Source organism: Tauraco erythrolophus, chromosome 8 (genome assembly GCF_009769465.1).
Source record: "Tauraco erythrolophus isolate bTauEry1 chromosome 8, bTauEry1.pri, whole genome shotgun sequence".
NCBI lineage: Eukaryota > Metazoa > Chordata > Aves > Musophagiformes > Musophagidae > Tauraco > Tauraco erythrolophus.
The window spans coordinates 6,124,226-6,146,189 of NC_141472.1; the positions used below are offsets into that span (position 1 = coordinate 6,124,226).

The window sequence follows — 21,964 nt, forward strand, 5'->3', positions numbered from 1 at the left end:
ACTGCTTGTATTCCAGCTTCCTAATGCCCTGGTAAACAAGAGAAAATTGAATGACAAAAGCAACTTAACTAGCTGGAATCTTCTGAAAGATAGAAAACAGACTTCCACAGCTGCCCACACAAAGCGAAGAGGCTTTGGCGGTTCATGTTCAAGGGTAGCATAAACAATGCTCCAAATGAAGAATGCAGCAGAAATAAAAAAATGTAGACCAGTAATTTTATTTCCAAGTGAAGAAAAGCCAGGCGCGCACTTCGAGAAGTGTCCCACCATGTACTCAGCCTCACGCTTCTCCTTTTCCTTTGTGCTGCAGCTGCCATACTTATTTTCATAGTGTCCTTAATTTATATAGGTACCTTCCATCTAGCTGACTCAGTACCATATGGAGTTAGTGTCTTCCCAAGCTGTGGGAATGCCCAACCTGGAGCAGACCTTTCTCTCCACTGCCAGCTCTCAGATGGAGGCACGCACACTTTGCCTAAAGCACCAACCGCTTGTAATAGGTGCCCAGACCCCAAAACACTGGATTTACCAGCACTCCTACCCTATGTGACCATATATGTACAGTTGCACAGGAGTGCAGAAACAGAGTATTGGATAAGGTTGATCAGCCCCTGGATAATGACAATCCTTCTTAGACACACGTATCTCCGGGCTGGGCTATTCAAAGTATCACCAATTTAGGCTTCCTCAGTCCTAAAAGTTCTTCAGTGTTCTAAGGCACCCATATCCAAAAGGGCTACCAAGAACACAAAACAGAAGACACCATCAGCACCAGTGTTAGGTTACAGCATGAAGGAGTTTTCAGGGGGAAAAAATGCCCTCTTGGTCAGTCATCTTACTAAGAACAAGTTAACCCTTCTTACGTATTTCATTTTTTAACACGTTGATCATTGAAAATAAAGAGCATGAAGAGGAAGAGATGGGCTAAGTCCAAGGAATGGCAGCATCCCCCAAGCATCTTTTCTACAGATTCCCTACTCCAGACCTGCCGCCTCACTTTGTAGCTTGCCACCCTGCAAATCATCAGCCTCCTACAAAATGCTCAAAATAATTCTTTCTCAAAACAAATTCCTCTGCAATGTATAATGAATTGGTGAGATTTAAAATATTTTATATTTAATCACCTGTTGATATTTCCAGCACTGTACACTGAAAGGACAGGAAAGACACAAACGTGCATGTACAACACTGTTACAAATCAGAAGCACTTGCCTCTGGTTTTTAGCAATTTTTTCCTGAACTATACTACCACGCAGTCTATCCATCTTGTCCTCCATCAATAAAATCAATTGATCAGCATCAGCCATGAAAATCCAGCAAAAAGGTAAAGAGAGAGATGAGAAATTGATAGCTAACTGCAAAGGAGACAGCTCGTGGGGCAGAGAACATGGGAAACTACTATCAGAAGGGAGACGGGCAGCACAAGACTTTAGGAAAAGTGTAAAGAAGCAGGAAAATGGAATAAAGATGGTAAAAAAAACCCACCTTGATAGTCCTGCTTGAGGCTCAGAGCCAGCTCACTTTTAGCATTTCTTTGAAAGCTCTGCCCACGAAAGGGACAGATTACAACATCCATAAGCTTTTGAGCAAAGCAGCTAAAGAAGTGAGAGCCATCATCAGAGCTTTGCCGCACCAGAGGCGTGATGACCCAAGCACCAGTTGGTACTACAGTCTCCTGCTTTGCCAAAAACAAGCATCAAGACAGGGTCTGGGTGTTCTTCTGGCAGCTGGAGATATTCTGTACACACAGTTCTCACCATCTGAGTGCCACATCCTGAAAAAAACACCTGAGGAAGCAGAAGCAGCACTTTTAAGTCTTTAAAGGATGGCTGATTTTTTCACCCTAAGAAATCAAAAATTGTGGTGCACCAAGAAGAGCACAAATGATCAATGGACTGTAAAGTTATTTTACTCATTCTTAAAATTGTGGTTAACACCTTAAAGCCCCTATTTGATCATCTGCGGCTAACTGGGACCCCAGAGAGATATGTGAGAAGAAGCTGGTGTGTGCAGCTACCAAGCAAAAGGCCTCAAGCAGGCTGTCCCACAGCAGCTGGCCATGGGTCACCAGTGGGGAGGTGACACCTCAGCCTTGTGGGGCAGCACAGTTCAATGACGTGCGCTCAGCCTTGTAGGCAGTGGCTAAGGAAAACACAAGATGCTCTCCACAAGCAAGGAAAACCCATTCTGGTATGCCTAGAGAAAAGGAAAAAAAAAAAAAAAAAAACAAACCAAAAACCACTTGGTCTACATCATGCTAGACTCAAGTCCATAGAAGTAGTATTTGGAAGAGTTAAAAAACACCCTAAAAATATTTGCTCACCTTCCCTCTGGTTGAGGACATCTCTCGTGTTGCAATGTACGTGGCCTGGAATGAAGCTGTTGACTCTTAGATGCAGGCCTGGAGATCATATAAAGCTGCTAAGGTTTCCAAAAGTTACACGGCTCTAAGTTTTCTGCAGAAAGTCTGCACAATTTGTGTTGTGATGTAACTTTTAAATCATATTTATGTGGGTGTTTTTTTTCATAACGCCTTGGGAAAATACCTATCCCCAAGAGACTCAGGACAAAACCATTTACAGAGTATTAGGAATGCCACACACACGCCCACTTTTTGCTAAATACTTTGAAAACCAAAGTCACCAACTAGCAAGTACACAGTTCTGTGCCTCATTTGATATTTAAAAATTATATAGGTGACTGAATAGTTCCAGCCATTTGAGCGATTCTTAAATGATTCACCCTGATGCTTTTAGCGAGCTTTAGAAGAGAGGGAGTTTTGGGGTGGGGTTTTTTGTTTTGTTTTGTTTAATTAAAGTGCTACCTGTTGGAAACACAAGGAATGGCAGAGCAGAGAAAGTTTAAATCACATGAACTCAGCTTTCACCCAAGGGAGTAAACAACAATGCAAATACTTTGACCTGAAGCCCACAACAAGCCCTAAGACACACATGCTGTCAAACATCAGGCCAGGACCTGCAGTGATGCTTGCAAGATGACATATGTATTAGAAGTGCGAATACATTCCCGATTGCCAGTGAGTTGGGAAGAAACAGCTTCTGCATCCCAGTCACAGGCAGAAACAAAACCAAGAGAGCCATTAAAACGCAGTTCAGACCATGAGCAAGCATGGCTAGCAGATGACATGGTGGGTTCTCCAGGAACTTGCTTCTCCTCAGAAAAGGTCCGTCAGCCTGATCTCTCCTCAGTTCACTCCATTTTCACTGAAACAAATCACAACTTCAGAGAGCTAACTCCTACCTCAGTGCCATAAATTTGGAATCCGTGTCTGCAGTTGCACCCTGGAGTCACAGGAGAAGACCTGAAACCTGGAGCCACGGGCAGCTTTAGTGAGGTACAGAGGTGAACTGCTGCAACTGAAATCCTTTAGTAGCAACTCAGGATCAACAAAAGATAGAAAAAGCTTGCAGCTTCCCTTTTCTGTAATCATAAATGGCCGCTGTAACCATGCGGGCACCTCCATGCCCACATGGAAGTGAGCAGCCCTGCGTTTCGCCGGAGCTACGCGGGGAAGGACAAAGCACACAAACACCAGAGGGAGGGCATGTGAATGGGGGTCTTCAGAACAGGGCTCCTCCAGAACCCCACGAGCCTCACACACAACTCCACGCGGGCTCCCTTCCTCTTCTACAGGGTGCACTGATGCACGAATACATCTGTGTACAGCAGACGGGGTAAATCTTCCAAGTGGGTTTGGGTTTCAGAGCGCTGGGGGAGAAGTGGAAAGAGAGGGTTCTTTAGGCATGGATAGCTTCGGTGGCTCTCAGAGGTGGGCAGCTCAGCCAGTCAATCTGCTCCTGCTACGCTGGCAGCACCTTATGCTGGGTTCCCTGAACACACATCCAATGATTAACAAAACCATGTCAGGCAAAGCTGGTTTTACTGCTGTGGACACCATGAGAAACGCAAGCCACCCCTTGCAATACAGTGAGTTTTACTATCCACGTAAAATTATTATCTGTCCTCGAAAGTAGATACTATATATAAAGTCATCAAAAAGGACTTTGAACGTGCAGTTTAGAAACACACAGATCAATGGGGCTCTTGTTTACCAGCAGTTTAGGAATCTTCTCTCTTAAGGAGGCATTGCACTAAGCTGCTGCTGGTATTGTATGGCCAAGCTTTTCCATAGGCACCATCAGCCAGCACCTACCAGCAGCTCCTCCGCACAGAATAATGCTCACTTGCTATATGAGACCGTGCTGCTGCATATATATACATACACACACATTGCTGCTGCAATGCATACGTGCATGTGCATAATGCAAGATCACAGAATGTCAGGGATTGGAAGGGACCTCAAAGGATCATCTAGTCCAATCCCCCCTGCCAGAGCAGGACCACCTAGATCAGATCACACAAGAACGCGTCCAGGCGGGTTTTGAACATCTCCAGAGAAGAAGACTCCACAACCTCTCTGGGCAGCCTGTTCCAGTGTTCTGGTACCCTTACTGGGAAGAAGTTCTTCCTCATGTTTAAGAGGAACCTCCTATGTTCCAGCTTATATCCATTTCCCCTTGTCCTATCATTGGATGCCACTGAGAAGAGCCTGGCTCCATCCTCATGGCAGTCACCCTCTACACATTTATAAACATTAATGAGGTCCCCCCTCAGTCTCCTCTTCTCCAAGCTAAAGAGACCCAGCTCCCTCAGCCTTTCCTCATAAGGGAGATGCTCCACTCCCTTCATCATCTTTGTGGCTGTGCGCTGGACTCTCTCAAGCAGTTCCTTGTCCTTCTTGAACTGAGGGGCCCAGAGCTGGACACAATATTCCAGATGCGGCCTCACCAGGGCAGAGGAGAGGGGGAGGAGAACCTCTCTCGATCTACTAACCACACTCCTCCTCATACGGAAGAGAATAAGTTTCTTTCGTTTCCGTTACCAAGTGTTTCATCAGATGACCACTGCTGCAAGAAGAAAACGGAGGCAAGCATGTGGATATGGGCAGGGACTGAATATAGAGATGCTAACCCTGAGGTTGGACAGTACTTAAGCCTACGAGGGAAAACTTGAGTGCCTACTAAGATTCAGGGCAAGATTTTACTGTCATTAACTAATATCTGAACTAATATCAAATCCTTTCAAGGCAGAATGAGAGCAGCCCCACCACAAACCCATTCTACTAGAGGCAACATCCACCCAGATAACCCGAGCTATAACCTCCTGTCCTCCCCAGGACAGCCACCTCCAGCTAACGGTACTGCACATCAACATCTAAGGCACGCGTGGAGCTCAGGGCCCTGCAGCAGAAAGCTCGTGGGTTGCCCAACTGGCTTTACCACCAATATCTCCTCTGCCACAAGTACTCACTTCAGCAGATCCTATTTCCTTCCTCGTCTTGCTCCCGCATCTCATTCCTGCCTCTGTGCTACCTTTTTGGTTTAAGCACAGTAACTGTTCCTCCAGACACACAGTGAACCAGACCAGCGAGTAAATAAGCAAACCCACACTAATATGAAATAAGATCCATATTTTGAGGTTCTACTAACTGACAATAAGTCAATCGAAGGCAAATTTAGTTTTTTCCAAAGGACCAACCCTCTACAGGCTTTATTCAAAAACAAAACACTTTCACCTAAAGTCAAAATCCCACATCATACACATATGTACAATTTCATACACATATGTACAATTTCATACACATATGTACAATTGCATACACATACGTACAATTTCCACTCACTTCTGTCTGCATAATCCCCGGGGAGATCAAAGAGCCCAGCCTGAGACTGCACTCTGAAAGCACTTCGGCTGCTACACTGCCGAAGCGTAAAAAGGTTTTTGAAACTTATGTACTTATCTAATAAAACCAAACTTCGCTCCGTAAAACAGCACAAAACAGGAGGCACTGGCCTGTGGATTTTGTGTTAACTTGCCAGTTTTGAGCTCAGAAGTATTACTTATAAAAGAGGGGTTTTTTTTAAAAAAAAAGAGGAAAAAAGAAAAACACAACATGAAGATTTTATATCGTGAAGATCTTCAAAAAGTTGACAAGCAACTTGAGGACTCAAAGCTGGTGAAGAAGAGCAAAAACACCCTGAAAAACTTCAAACTGCGGTTTTACATTACAGAATGACAGCATTCCTGAGTATTGAACAATTTCCACTTGAGTCAAGCTAGTAGAAAGATTGAACTTTTAATTTCCACTGGATTATTACTAAAAGTTTTCCTTTAGTTTAGGATGGGAAAAGTATTTCCCCTTCTACTTTTTCAGCTTGCTCAAGATACAGTTAGGAAAGGAGACAAAGCACAAAGAAGGTGCCAAAATTAAGCACGGTTTGACTGATTGCAGCTTTCCCCTTGCGTTTGGGTCTTCTCAAGAAGGATGATTTCTTGGGCACAGCTTTCTGACTTTCCCATCTGCCGGGCCACAAGCTATCCCAAAAGCAAGGCAAACCTAAAACATGCCCCTCTTCGACTGAGTGCTTTCAGCAAACAGGGCAAGATCTTTTACCAATACCTCCTCTCTTCCTCTGCCCTGGATTTTCCTGGAGCAGGCATACTCGGGCCGCACAGCTCTCACCCACAAAGACCTCGAGCAGGGCTGTTCAAGAGCCTGCTCCTAGCAGCCATCTGATCTTTTTTTGGAGGCAAAGTGTTACTGCTGCAGCCTGCAGTGGCAGTGGAGCAGAATCGAAGCCTGGGCGAGCTCACCACCGCAATAAAGTGCCACCCATGTCGCCGATGCCCCCGTTCTGCATGTGCGCAGAGAGCCAGAGCTCAGAAATACACTTCATCATAAAGCAGCTGCTGGGTTAAGCCCTGAGCTCTTAAACGTTTCAGAGCTTGCAGGGGTAAAAAGACGTTTGGAGATAGACCACTGAACCGGTCACACCCAGCCTTAAAAAAACCCAGCCCAGTTCTATGCTGGTTTTCTAAGTCCTCCCTTTCCTAAGTCCAAGAACGGTCTCAGCTTCTTCAAAGCCTTTTGTAACACATTGCCCTTTTACTCGTTCATTATCCTTAAAGGCAGCCATTTGCTCATTTCGAAACACAGTTGTTCATAAATCAAAGTTCAAAAGGTGCTTAAAAACAGTTTAGTCACTGCAGCTGGTGACTGTTCATCTCTACAACTTCGGTAACTTCCTAGCAGGGAAATGCCCTGCTAACAACAGCGTCAGCCTGGGCACATCACCAACCACTCTCTGGTTTCAGGCTGTGTTCCTGGGCTTTGTTGGCCTGTGAACGCAGGGTTAGGTGGCCGAGCACCAGGGAAAGCACCAGAGGTCCAGCAGCCACCTGTCAGCTAGGGAGTGCTCAGACAGCCAAGATGAGCAGGAGAAGAAGAGTGAGAAGGTGCTAGTCTTAGGGCGAGGGCATTTCTGATGTCCAACCAAAAGACAACTAGGGATTCACATGTGTACTGCATTAAACAACTGGAATTTGTCAGATATTCCACAAACCAGAGGAGAATTTCTGCTGTAGGGAACCGCCTGACTCCAGTTGACTTTTCTGTCATGTCTCCCACCCCACACATCTACAAGTGCAGCCAGATTGCCTATGGGCACCTCCCCAAAGTGCTCCTACACACCAAGGTGGAACCAACGTTGCAACTTGCAAACCTTATTTTTTTTCCTTATATAAAAGCTACGTCTGCTTGTGGTTGTCTATGATAAAACACAACGATAGAACAGGTCCCTTCTTAAAGTTGTCCTCCTTAAGCGTATGAAAACAGGATGTTGTCACTTAGAAACCTCAAGAAAGGAAAGACAGTTCCCACACACACCCTCCAAACAGCTCCTCTGACACATCTTTAACCAAAGAGAAAGGATCAATAAAAAAATTTCAAAAAAAAACTGAAGGACCCGTTTTGCCTAATTTCAAGAGATATTTTTTCTTAATTGCTTTTAATTTTATCTGTTTTACATTCATCTTTCCCATATGAAAGATGTTTGAGTCGGAAACACTGCAGAGAGAACAGGAGCACCATGGTAAGCATTGTCCATGCCATAGCTCTGCCATCACTAGACCAGGAGGACCAGCAGACAGAGTTGTACAACCAGGCTCCTCAACCAGGCTATTTCTGTTTCATTAATAGTGTATAAAGAAAAGCAGATTTCTCAGTCATGTAATCCACAAGCATTAGCAAATGCATGGAACACCCCTCTGCCACCACATTTTACGTGGGCAAGAACAGTCCATCATGTTGAGCAGTATAAGGATATGGTGACTATTGCATGAGGATGACTATTGTAACAACTCAAAAAAAAAAAAAAAAAGACTTGTGTAACTAAAACCAAAAGAATGGTCATGGTTGGGCACATGAGGGTTCTTTGCAACATTCAGGAAGATTGCTTCCTCTCTACCTCCAAGTAATTTCACAGGTGCTACAAACTACCACACTGCAAATATACGATGTAACGAACTGATAAAACAGCCACCTCCTTGCTAGTCTGCCTCGGAGGACTAAAGCCAGCGAGCAACGACATCGCCAAGGCTGGAGAAAGAGGCAAGCAAGTCTGTTAGTGTTCATTTCCACAGGGAAACACTAACCTTGTCCAAAAACCGGACAGCTAAAACCAGCCAAAGTTTACAATCAGAAAGTCCAGAGGAGGAAAATATCAGTCGGAAAAAAAACCCTGCACGCTCTCTAGTGTTTTATCAACAGTTATTGATTTATTCTAAAAGTTGAGCAGAACACGAGAAATTAATAGACTGCCATATGTCCATGTGCTGCATCTGCTACAGCAATTTATTCTTATAGTTATTTTATTACCTTCTTTGGGAACTGAATGAGATAAGGATCAGCATCCTGACACTTGGAAATTAGCTCGTTTCCATGACTGTCAGCAGGAAAGCAAGAATTAATCCTCTAATTTCAGCGTGAAAAACAGTGAGAGCAAGTCCAAGGAAGAAAAAAAAATAAATAAAATTGTTTCTATGTTTGTGAGAGGGGGGAAAAAAAAGCGTTTGGAAGAGCAGTGGCCTTATTATGCTGGCAAGCCTACAGCCCATGAGATCAATGTTTTGATGAGCACAAGGACTGGTGCCAGAGGGGGACGGGAAGGAGAAGAGGAGACTTCAATGAGCTGAAAGCACGGAGAGAGGAAGAGGCAGGGAAGTGGTTTGAGAACGAACTAGGTCAAGGGTGGGTTTAGGACAAGGGAAAGCCGAGCACCCTTGCACGGAACATCAGAGCGAGGGAGGACCTCAGGTCTAGGTCCTGAAGGCTGGGAGGAGAGATGAGAGGAGGAAAACGGTCGCTCTCACCTGCAAGCAAAAGGTTTACTCTAGACCTTGCATGCAAGAAGACAGCAGACACCTTACAGTTTGCCTAACTGCCAAGAAAACCTTCAGCAAGAGGGCTTCAAAAGGGAACAAATAAAACCTCAGCACACTTCCAGGAACAGCTCGGCAGCTATTTTAAAGACCTCCAGCTAGGTACGAGTGATCTCAAGCGAAGGACAGATAAGATGGTTGTGGGTTTCAGGGTTGTTGCTTTTTTTGTAACGCCTCTCCAAAAGACTTTCTGCACATCAGCAGCATGAAATCATGTCCCACCCCAAGGCTGAGTTTGCCAAAGGGATTTATTTCTGGGGTCGCAATCCACCTCCAAGGTGGGAGCTCCATTTCGGCACTGACATCGCCTGGCTGGCAATTCTGCTGCAGTCACAGTTTCTAGGTCAGAAACTACAGACTTACTGTCTAAAAGGACAGATAACTCTGCAAGAAGGGACTCCCACATTTGGAGATAGGGAAAGATAATTCTGTAATGAGTTCAAATTTGATTGAAGTTCTTATTAAAAAAAAAAAAACACAAATAATTAAATGTAAAGACTTTTACATAAAAACACTCATCACAGCAACCTCAGGAATAAGCCCCATGCTCGCACAAACAAACTTACATGTATCAGTCTCTCAAACACAAGCTCAAATCTATACATTCAAAGACTTCAGCGATAACTCAGTGTACCAGGAGGAGAGATCTGGAGGACTGGAAAGAAAAGAACGCCAACTTCTCACCTCCCACTTGAACCACAGGCTCTCTCCCCAGAGTTTGAGCCTGGACCACTGAACCCAGTTTCAAGAGAATCTGCTCGAATCAGTCGCTTGCACACTCGCTTTGGTCCCGCGTTCCAAACTGCGAACAAAGCCTCTCTTAAATGTGGTTTGATTGACGTAAATCAGGAGCTGAGAGGGTGATTCATAGTTGTCAGACCGTAACACTTGCATAAAACCAGCACGTGGACAAACTTGCTGATGCACTCAAACGTTCAGTACCATCGTGAAAGGCATTAGAGTCAAATACAGACCACTCACAATAAGGTGGGTTTTTATTCCCCCTCCTTCCCCACTAAAAGACATTTTGGATTTTCCTAGGTAACAGAGCTGTAATGAATTTTCAGGCATAAATGTGTAATTAGCACATGGCTGTACTTCCCTACAGCTCAGCAGGAAAGATTTGTATGTCAAATAGAGTTACGGCCTAATCCCAGTGGAGTTAAGGGACAACCCATGACCAGACCCCACCGATTTCCTGCAGTTTGACAGCAGGGCTGCCACACTGTCAGCCACATATTTTGACCCTTCTATTCCCAACCTAAGTCTACTCCCTCTTCCTCCACGGTAAAGACATTTTCCCTTCTCTTTTCCTTTCCCATGAGCTTCACAGGACCATGAAGGGCAGCACCAGACAGGTCTGTGGGTGGGTACAGAAACATTTTGCCCCATTTCAAACAGGTGCCTTCAGGAAAGAGTTAAAAGCAGCATCTGACATGACCCCAAGCTACAGCTCTCCTCTTTGCTGATCCTGAACTGGTCCCACTTTCCTTGTGCTTCAAGCAGGCTCTGCATAGGTTGCTCACAAATGTAGGTACAGCTGGCATCTTGCTATACTCTCCATGTATGTCAGTCCGACGTATCTAGAAGAGACATCATGAAAAGCAAACGTGCTCTGACTCCATGCCTTCATCCTCTGAGCAGTCCAATTAGAAAGTCTGCAGTCTCGAGCCATGCCATGAGACAGCACCAGAGACACCATGAAGAGCAAACATGACTTGACTCCACGTCTCCATCTTCAAAGCAGTTCAGTTGGAAAGTCTGCAGTCCAGAGCCATGTCTTGAGACAGTTGCAGCCTTCTCTTGAAGGAGCTGACACGCTTTCACAGGAAGATGGTTGAGTCAGAAGCACGCTTCCTTCTTCAGTAAGGCCACATCTGCCCCAAAAGGAGAGATGAGTATCCTACCACTGCACTCACAGGGTTTACAAAAGCACTCAAGGAAGTCAGACCTTCTGACTAGACTCTGGATTTGCAAATTTGGGAGAAACAGCACAGATCATGAAGACCTCAGTTCTCCTCCTAGCTGGAAGAGGGTGGGAATTGGGGGAATGAGCTGCTGGGCCACAGAAGGGTCCGTGCCACAAGCAGCAGGCTGGTGCTGTGCTGCTGTAGCCCTCCCCACCACACACGAAGACAGCATCCAAACTTCTACCATAATTAACTCATTAAAATGACACCATTATGTTTCTGCAAACAATTAGTAGACAAAAGAGAATACACAAAAATCCTGCCAACAACACAAAATAAAGATATTATTTCATACACCATTTCAAGACAAACACAACTGGAGATAAGAAGATTCAAACAAATATGACTTCTGAAGTAACTCTTAAATCCAGGATTCTCCTTGATGATACTCAGGCTCCCAAGGTACCTAGAACAACATGCATTTCTTCTCCAGCAGTCTGCCTAAATGAGACACCAACTTTCCCTCTGAGGGGCTGGAAAAGGGTGTGAAGATCTGTCCCATGGCCTGCACCAAACCTACGCTCCCTGACCTCCAGCTCTGCTAGCAAGGCAATCCATCCCAAAGCCTCTGGATCCTGAGCTGCCTTTGCTGGAACAAACCTATGTCCTGCACCTGAGCTTCCAAGAGAGACTTCCTGATCCACGCATCACCCACAGCCCTGTGGTCCTGGTGTTTTGAGGCCTCCCCCACCACCACCTGCATTTCTCAGCCCCTCACTTCTCCTTCCAGCTGGAGTTGGGACCCAGCTGCCTTGCAATAACCCAGGGAAAGTGGCTTCCCCAGCTCTGTTCATCAGCAGGTAAAGAAAAAGCAGAGCAATGGAAGTGCCCACCATCACAAGTCTGTAAGACACACCTCCTCCCACCATTTTCTTAAAGTTAGCTAGGAAAAAACAAACAAACAAACAAAACAACACTAAACCAAGCTCACAGTTCTCATTCAGGATCCCAAGAGAACGCAGAATCCAAACAAGTATCTTAGACACAGCACATGTCCACACAAATATTTCAGTTCGGGCCAGCGCACTTCGGAACAGCAACTGCTGGGACACACCACTTACAATCCAGAACAGTTATCTCAGAGTCCGTTCAGCACACAAACTAGAGTTCTTGTCAGACAAATTAACTCAGAAGAGGTACCCCAGGAGCACACCTCATGGACTTTCTCCACTCCTGAATATTCAGTCCACACATTAGAGCCAGGAAGAAGTGAGGTCCAAGGAGACACGTCCACATCTTTCAGCACCAGCCCCCTTCCAGCATGGACACAGATTGTGTCACCCCGTCTGCTCCTGCACCAAGCTGCCACGTACTCCTGCCTTTGCCATGGACCCACTGCCGTATTTAAACAGTGCTCCTCCACTACAAAGATGACATTTTAACTTCATGATAAGCTCTAAAAGAGTTTTCAGCATAACACAATCCTTCCAGATGGCTCAAAAGGAACAAGTCTAAGAGGCTGGAGGTGCTCAAGTTCAACATCTCTGCAGTTGGGACCAGTCTAAGGAGAAGTCATTCCACTAACACAAGCATATCAGATCTAACTTGCCAGGATGAAAATAGTTAGAGACAGGAGGGCAGAAAACAGGGAAAGAAGATTTCTCGGAAAAACATTATCAGAAAAGAGCGAATTACAGCAAGTTGAATACCGCAGCACTGCAGTTGTCACTCCTCCTCAGTTTCTGGTTTAGTCATCATTAAAAAAACAACACAAAACACACAACTCAAAGCACAAAACCCTCATGAAGTTGGTTGACGAAGCACTGCAGCGTGTTGCTGAGAAGGAAATTGAAAAGCTGATTTGATTTGATATTTTCCAGTGTAAACACATTCGGTCTCACGTTGTTTTTAAGCGCTATGTCAAACATGCAAGCCAGTGGAGTTAAGTACACTCTAGAGCTCCAGGTATTACAAGCCACTAAAATCAACGATGCCCAAAAACCTTCTGGCAGCTCATACGTGAGAGTAGGTAAAAATGCAAGTAAGACTGCAGACAAGGAGGTGCTATCAAAGGGACAGTGCTAGCACAAATCATTTAATCTGAGGTGCAAAAACCTAAGAACCAATATTTTTTTTTTACACTTAGCTCCCAGGAAACTCCCCTTTCTGTTTATAGGAAATTACCTGGTTGGAAGACTTTTTTTTTTTAAGTAGTGCTGAGTTCTCAATTGCTATGAGCAAGCTAGTAAATGCCCATGCAGTTCCGGCGGGATTTTTCCCCCCCAATGCATTGCTGCCCAAGAATCTGGCAGGATGCGGCTTCAGCTGTGCTCTCCAAACAACAGATCGCTTCTTATTCCGTTGGCCAACTGAAGAGAGGGAGGGATTCTTCAGGCAGGACCCTACGAGCAGCTGTCTGCAAGTGTCAACAGCTGGAAGCTGAAGCACATTATCTTAAAAATAGAGAGGGCAGCAGAAGATCAACACGTGAAGATCAGGACAAGGTGACAGTCAGGAGCAAATAAGTACTTTCAAATATAATAAATTTCTATAGCTCTTAGGGTTTGTGGTTTAGGAAGCCATCCGTGTGACTAACGTTTTTAAGGAAGTCCAGAAATGAAATCTTGCCTTGTTTTTGGCTAAATGCAGGAAATCAGCTTTAATGACAACCTACAGTTAGCTCTGTAGTAATTTTCTTTCTGCTTCATTGACATACATGACAAGACTTTATTAGCAGGGCTAAAATTAAAACCAAAACATTTTTCCCAGCTGCAAAGAATGCTTAAGCATTCATTGACACCTCATGAAAAGAGCCAAAAAAAACCCCACCAACCTATTTCAAAGCAATTCCATCACCTTTTTGTATTTCAGCTTTTCTTGGTACTTTACATTAGAAGTTTTGTACTTTGTACAGCCATGACCATGAATTTTTCATCATTGAGATTAACTACTGTGGAAAATTACTGTCATAAATGGCAGTATATCATCTTATATCACAAATAAAATTATGACTTCTAACTCAGGAAACCAGTAAGAACACACTCAAAAGGAATACCATTGGGCAACACGAATTCCAACTCTTCTCCACGTTTTTAGGATTTCACACAATCCAATTACCAGTTTTAGAAGAAACATCTGAATAGAATCAAGATTTTTTTTCAGCGTGAGAAGTGATTTTGATTTAAACTGCTTTCCCCATATTTGCCATCTCGACACCACACAATTTATGCTTATGTACGGGGAGTGGGGGAAACCCCACATGGCGTTACTACCATGACAAGTTTGAATACTTTAAAGTCCTGTCCACTCCCTCCGGTCAAAAACACGAGTTTCTACAGTATCATCCCAATGACTTTGCCCCTCATTTCCTCCAAATCAAGATCATTACCGCACATTTTGTTTGCTCTCATGCCAAATACCTCATTTTACCAGCTTTTCAGGGGATTTAGTGCTACTCTGAGCTACCTCAGACTTACTCCAAGAAGTCAGAGGCAATTCAGGATCCCCAACATTTTACAGCTCAAGAACTTCCTACGGGACTCATCTAAACCAGAAGCAGTACTCGAATGCCTCTGAAGGCATGACAATCGGGACCCCACTGAACAGCCCTCCACAAAGCCACCTGCCCCACTGATTTTCCCACTGCCCTAGATGAGTACAAAGCACGGTTTAGGGAATGCTGTTTGCATAAAGATTTTTAAAAACAAAGGAAGTTTAAGGTATGCCTGGCAGGTTAAGACCTTTGATACCTGCATCTGTCCTTTTAAAAATTGTGGAAGGATTATGGGGTATCAAACAGCAAACTAGTTCAGAGCAGTCCAAAAACATTTCACTTTTTGAAACCTTTACTTTTTTTTAATTTCCTTTTTTTTGGTTTTGTTTTTGTTTGTTTGGGTTTTTTTGTTTTTTTCTTTTAATTGCTACTATTTAACACAGAAAAGACGTGGTGCAATCTGAGATGATTTTTCCTGAATTTGGTTTTTTCAAAGGCTTACATCACAAGAGCTTAACACTACTGAAGAGTATTAATTCAAACACAGTTCTCCCAAGTAAGTCCTATTTGGGCCATGCTTCCCAGTTCCCTCAACACAGTCTTCCAGACAAGACTAACATCCTGCTACTCCTACCAGGAAACCTTCTTTGCACACCGAGAAAAAGGTTCCAGAATCACAGTTCAGACGCAAAGTCAGTCAAACAGCTCACTACCAGTAATTAGGTTATGGCAACAAGATCAGTTTGCAATTGGAGAAAAAAGCTGTCTTGTCCCATTTCTAGCAGAGATTTTCTTCTTTTTAAATCCTGTGCAGTAACAACCTACCTTCCTCTCTCCCAAGTATCCATCTTTTTTTCTTACAATCTCGAATTAAAAAAAAAAAATCAACAAAAAAAAAAATCCAAAGCCCAGTAAATTACAGCATCTAGTGAGTAATGTGGTCAGAGGCTTTATTGATACTTGCTTGGGCTGACCAGGACAGCTCTTACAGCTTTACCACTTCTGAATAATGGACACATTTAAAAACTAGAGTCAATAAAACACGTACGCTGCATATATATGAGAAGAATATTCAGAGCGCACATCTTTTTTGGGGTGTTCCCCCCCCATCACCTTAATTAACATTAAGAGGTGGCAAGAACCCAGAAGTACGGGTTGGTTTTTTGTTTTGTTTTGGAAATTTCAAGCAGGAATGATGTTGCTTGAGCCCTTCTATCTGGCGTTAGAGAACCTCTGCTTTAGAAACAGAAAGGAGGAGGAACAGAGAAAGGAATAAGAAATTATGATTATGGAAAGGAAACTTATTTTTGCTAAATCACCAGTGTCCTGCTGGGGAGGGAAGTTCTCCAAGCAAGTGATCCTGCGGCACAGCAAAACCCTCCCAGGACTTCCCAATCCAACTTCAACAGGAATGCTCACGTAAGAGCTTCCCAAACCCCCGTTCCAGTAAAGAAAAACATCCCAATTTACTGGAAGTCAACAAAGGCAGAGTCCTTGACATGGCCATCAGTGTCTTCACCTGGCTTCAAAAAGCTTACCGTGGAAGCATGGCTTACAGTACGATCCAGAAAAACAAGAAGTCTTTACTGTCTGTGCAATGAGTTAATAGACTATGAGGGGAAATAGGATGAAGCAACTAAAGAAAACCAGTGACCACCATAAATGCTGTGGCTCAAGGCTCCAATACCTTGACCCCTCTGTGCTTTGCGTAGCTGCAACTCTCAGTACCAGTTTGTTTAAACCGAATCACTGACAAGCATGCAAAAAATAAAAACATGTCAACCACAAAGCAACTACTGTGACCACCATGCAGAAGCACATCTCCAGCGTGGACCTCAAGCACGTTCCCGACATGTGCGGTTTTAACTGCGACGTAAAGAATCACCAACTCTGAACGTTTCATTTAAAACCGGAGAGAATTTTCTAGACGTACCAGGAATAGGAGTTGCTACAAGAGTCTCAGAAGAGCTTTGGCTGATAAATCACTTTATCTCTTGAATACCAATTTGGCAATCAGGGTAAGAAACACGAAGGAAGTGTTATTGTACGCATGAAATTCTGTAGGGCAGAGTTCCAGGTAAGGAAGGGGCACTTTCCGAACCCCCAAACAAACAGGAGCGGAAAGACTCTCGTGGCACCTGCTTTTACCCACTGTGGGAACTACTCTCCCTTGGAAGAGCAGTTCACCACGTCCCTCAAGCTGGCACTTCTCGGAAGACGCCGCCGCTCAGCCTTGCAGCTATTTATAGGCAGCGCGGTTCAAGGTGCAGGCTGCTGCAGACAGCCCAGCGCCTTGTTTGCCTGGTAATGGATCTGCACGGCGCGGATTACAGAAGCAGTTGTTTCTCGCTCGTTCCCACTCCGCCGGCGTCTCCCATGGTAAAACTGCACTTGTCAATACAGCAGCTGCTATCAAACGGCAGAGCTGCCAGCAGCTGCGAGGTCTTTCACTGGGAACTCTAGGTGAGTTTTGGAAAGATGTTCGGAAAATACAGCTGCGGAGCCTTCGCGTGCAGCTGTATGCAGACACAGAAGAGAGCAATAATCTCTTTCCACGCTATTCTGCTGCAGTTTAAAAAAACATAAAGCCAATTTTCTCAGTTCCGCTTGCTGTAAATCCTTGTTTAAGCATATCTGCACTGGTCTTTTTGAATATTTTGATGGCAAACTTGGCATCCAGATTCTGTTTTCTGAAAAGACAGTCCAATTTCCTTTAAAGCCGTTACTTCTACTTCAACAGGTTATTATTTTCTGTAAATTTCTCCTTACCTGTCCACATCTCTGCATAGAAGACACAGCTACATGGTGCCCTGGAAGCAAACGCAGCGTGCCTGAGGCTGACCACCTCTCCCTTTGCAGTGCTGTAGGACTGTAACATATCGCTCTGCACGGTTGCAAACCAGCCTCGTGCAGGATCAACCCTCAAATGGCAAGAGAAGCGTTTCACCTCTTACGATGGTGGAAAACCCGCACCGGCAGCGAGAAGACAACCTACCGCGCGCCAGACAGCCGCCTTCCAGGGACTGGCGCTGCTCGGGCTCGGAGCACCAGAACCAGCCGGTGAACGGGCAGAGATCAATGGGCGAGGTGGTCAAAGGTATGCGACAAACAACTCCCTACAGCAACAGCTCACGTTTAGTGCCAGAATACATCCGCGCAGACCAGAGCTAAACCTGCTTTTGCAATTAACACCAGCCCCCGAAAAGAAATGAAACGCAGTCCCCCTTTCATCCCCAACTCCTTGGAGGAAGAAAAAAAAGAAAGTCTTCTTGCATTTTTTTATCACATCAGGCTTAACACAGAGCTGGCAGCTGCCTTTACCACCACTGTCATCCTCAGGCAAGGAGAGAATGCAGGGCTGGAGTGGCATCTCCTCCCCCATGCTGCCCTAGCACCAACCTCTCCAACAACGATATCGGAGCAAACGAAGACTGGGAAGCTGCTATAAACAGGCAAAGAAGAAACAATTGAGTTGTTCACCACACGTGCAAGTGCTTCGTTTTATCTGGCATCAACCAGGGCACACTTCATCCCTTTTAGGTTAATGAGATTTTCAGAGCATCATTGGAAGAGGACCCAAAAGCTACAGTTTAACTCTATGGTATGAGGAGCATCCTCCACACAAAGATTCCTTATCACTTTTCCATTGAAAAACTGAATTACAACTTGAAGAAGAGAGCCAAGGTGGGAACCTAGTTAGCATACATTTAGGGCTTGGGCCCCTGAAACTCACTTTCATCCACAGACAGAAGCCACTGGAAAAGAGAGACAAAAAAAAAAAAATAAAAAAAAAAACCAGCCTTTGTTTTCCCATCAGTGATTTACCCAGTTTAATTTTGCTAGCTGTACACTGCAAAATCAATGCTTACCTAAAGAGCTGCCTGTTTGTTGAGCAATACAGTCTATAGCTCTGTTGCAAATGAAGCTGAGAGCACGGGATGATACACTCAGGAATACCCCCTCTCCTCGCAAGTCCCCTCCAGTTCAGCTCAGATAACTCAACTCTGCTTTTCAAGACTACGAAAGGGAAGTGCAGAACACACCTATTGCAGAGCCCACTGCAGCAAACACAAACCCCTGCCCAGCAGTGTTCAGCTCTGCTTTCAGCAACTTGTTTTTCTACCTTTATGGACCAGCTTCATGGTCCATAACCACGAGTATTCATTTTCTGATAGGCACATACATCGCACCTGCCCCTGGCACCACGGACCCTTTGGAAAGCCCCTCAAAGGAAAGAGGTTAAGAAGCCCACGGACATCACTGCTCAGGAATGATGTTGCAGAGACGGTTGAACCTCCTTTGGAAATCTATCCCACAGGGTTAAATCTAGTCCTGGCCCCATCCTGCAACAGCACCACTGATTGAGACATTTATTGCATAGAGCTTGTAAGGGATTCACACAAACACAGCAGCAAACAACCAAACGCAGAGCTTGATACTGGGTGTTGCTAGAGAAAACTCACCTCTCCAAGTTGAGGGCAGCAGTGTACTACATTAGCTTGGCGGAAGAAAAAAACTTTTGCATTTGAACTAATTGCAAGAGAGCCTTCAAACACCTTCTGATAGGAGCTTATGCCAAGACAGGAAAGCACAGTTGAATTGCAAGGCCGTACTTCGCGGAGAACATGACGGGCCAGAGGTCTAACCCAAAACCTACCATCAGTAATGTCAGATTTACACCACAGTGCCTTTGAACAGCTGAGTGAAGAACACCATTTTACAGCGATCGTGTGATCGCTTCAACATTCATAAATCCCCCATAAAAGCTGGAGGCTATTTTTCATCAATTTTAAACACAGTAACTAAACTAAGGGCATTGCGTTGGTGAGGAACATACATTCACTCCCCTGATGATGTCTTTTGGGGTCCACAAGATCCTCATCTGACCATGTGCTTTAAAGCCTAGAGGACCTCAACTGACCAGCCAGCACTAAAACAGCAGGCCTGCTTGAACAGAAATACCTAAATATCCATTATTACACCCGCTGAGCCTGAAAGCCACCTTCCCAAAGAGCCATAAACCATTCGACTTCCAAGTTAACGCAGATTCCCCAAAGGTTTTGCTGCAGCCTCAGCAGGTGAGAAGTCATTCGCCTCTTCACAGCCCCTATCTGAACAAGAACTGCCCAAGAGGCTTTTTTTTCCTTTACTTTTGAAAGAAGCAAGCTCGAGTCAGCCCCGCTGATTGTATGCAAAATATCTGCACGTAAAGGAGCTGTTCTGTTTAACCAGTGTTGTCCCTGCACAAACTGCTGCTGGCTGCTGTCACCCCCTGGGCAAACAGGGTACGGGGACAAGATGCTTGTTTCTGCACAGCAGAAGCACATATGCATTTGTATATATGCGCATACACATGTTCAATATGTATTTTGCATATATAAGCAAATTTAACAGCAGTAAGTAATTCCCATTTGTCTTGAAAACCCCATTAGCCCCTGATAATTGCTTCAATTCAGGCAGACCTCTGTATTTGCCAAACAGCTTGCACAGATACCAACAAATTGTGGTATTCCGCATCCTTTTCCTGCTCTACCTGCCCCAAAGAGCTGCTGCAGGGAGCGACTGAGCTCAGCAGCAGAGAAGACAGCACTGCATTCGTCTGCACCGTGTTCATGTTTGGAAGGCACATTTTGCATCCATCACAGCAAGGTGGTGTTTCCCCCGCTCCTCCCGTAAACGATGAAAGGTTCATTTATTCAGGAACCAACTACGGTGGTTCTCTAGCTTACCTGGGAAAGCTTCCCATTCACCACAGGCGAGTGGAGTTTTCAGGACATGAATGTCTGTTTTATGAACATCTGCACTCCATGAATGCTCAGAGTAAGAGATTTATAAATGCGAGGACTGTGCACACGGGCAATACATCTTATCTCCAAGGAAAAAAAAACATGAGATGCAAAACAGAGATACAAAAGCCCCAAGATCGTACTACCTCATCTTTGAAAATTCACAGGAGAATACCCCTAGCTACTCCTTCCTTATGACATCTCTCCAATATACTCTCTCAACATACATCACAGTCCAAAAATCATCGTATTCCAGGTGTGCCACAGATATCCAAAGCGTGGACTACAGCCCCACCTTGTGCAAGCCCATCCCATGCCGCCCTGAGTAACTAAACCACAAAGCACAACGTTCCTCAAGTGAAAGATGTGCAGTACCCTTAATAGCCATCCAGAACATGCGGTCCCAATCCTTTCTTCAGCAAGACAAAAATTTCCCACTATGTTAGCCTAATGCCCCCAGAATGGTGTACTATTGACTTATGTCACGGCCTTTGTCCAGACAATTAGTGGGCAAGATACTGGAAAAGCTGGATTTGGGGCGAAGGTGGTAAGGGGATGAAAGCAAACCCCTCCCTAGCATGGATGCCACTGGACAGCAGCTCCTCTGAGCTCCCGCATGTTTTTAGGAGAAGATTACAAAGCTTTAGAACCCAGCAGCTGCCTCTGGGCAAGAAGCGAAATGATCGGCTTGACTCCGTGCTATGCTTCAGCTCACAGAGAAAACATCATTTTTAGCAGTGGCAGCAAGCCTGCAGGTGAGCGCAGGTTAAAGAATTGCTATTTGGAAAAAAATCCCCAAACATATAAAGGTTAGCAGCGGAGATAATGGCATTTTACTCAGCAGGTTTCATCCACTGCGAAATTTGGGGAAAATATTGCACAAGTACATTATCCACTCTCTGAAACCAGCACCAAAATCTACTCCTCTACCAGCAGGCTCTGTTTACAAGCCATTAGTTCGTATTCCTTTCCCTCCCGCCAAAGGATACGGGCCAGGTAAAAGCTATGCAAAAGTCAGTGTGGTTGATCCACTAAATCTGTGATTCGGCGCCCATCAATGCAGGAGTGAAACAGTTAATTTCACAGCTTCAGAAGACAGCAACAAATTTCACGCCTTCCTGAAGCGAGCAGATATCAGCTACCCCCTCCCCTGTAGGGCTGAAAAAGCTTACGGATTTAAACCCACGTTTCCTTGGAAAATAGACTGCCGCAGCACTGTAATAGTATGACAAATCGACAAAGTCTGCAAGTTAATTTGTTATCGGCCTTTAATCAAAGCAGTTTCTACTGGTCTTCCTTTATTACTGTCTCAGCGTCGAGGACAAATTAAAAATTACACCAAAGATGCCAAGTGCATCCCCGTAACAACAAGCATCTTCGAGATTCACCACACTGATGTCCCTGTTCCCACAGCACACTCACAAACACGTGAGCAAAGGACACATAACGCAAATCCAAATAATGTCATCACCTTC

General features: G+C 44.7%; 1 protein-coding gene across 7 annotated transcripts in view; it reads right to left on the reverse strand.

The window, feature by feature from the left end:
* LOC104377105 (histone deacetylase 4) overlaps positions 1 to 21,964 on the reverse strand; it is a 245,875-nt gene that overhangs the window by 189,496 nt on the left and 34,415 nt on the right. The window contains exon 1 of one of the 7 annotated variants that reach the window (XM_009983825.2): positions 17,473 to 17,602. The exons of 5 other annotated variants lie outside the window; for them this stretch is intronic. In XM_009983825.2, the coding sequence (XP_009982127.2) occupies positions 17,473 to 17,581 (109 nt within the window). In that variant the 5' untranslated portion in view covers positions 17,582 to 17,602. Of the gene's footprint in view, positions 1 to 17,472; positions 17,603 to 21,964 lie in introns of those variants that run through there. One more of the 7 variants, XM_086616112.1, reaches the window with a different exon arrangement.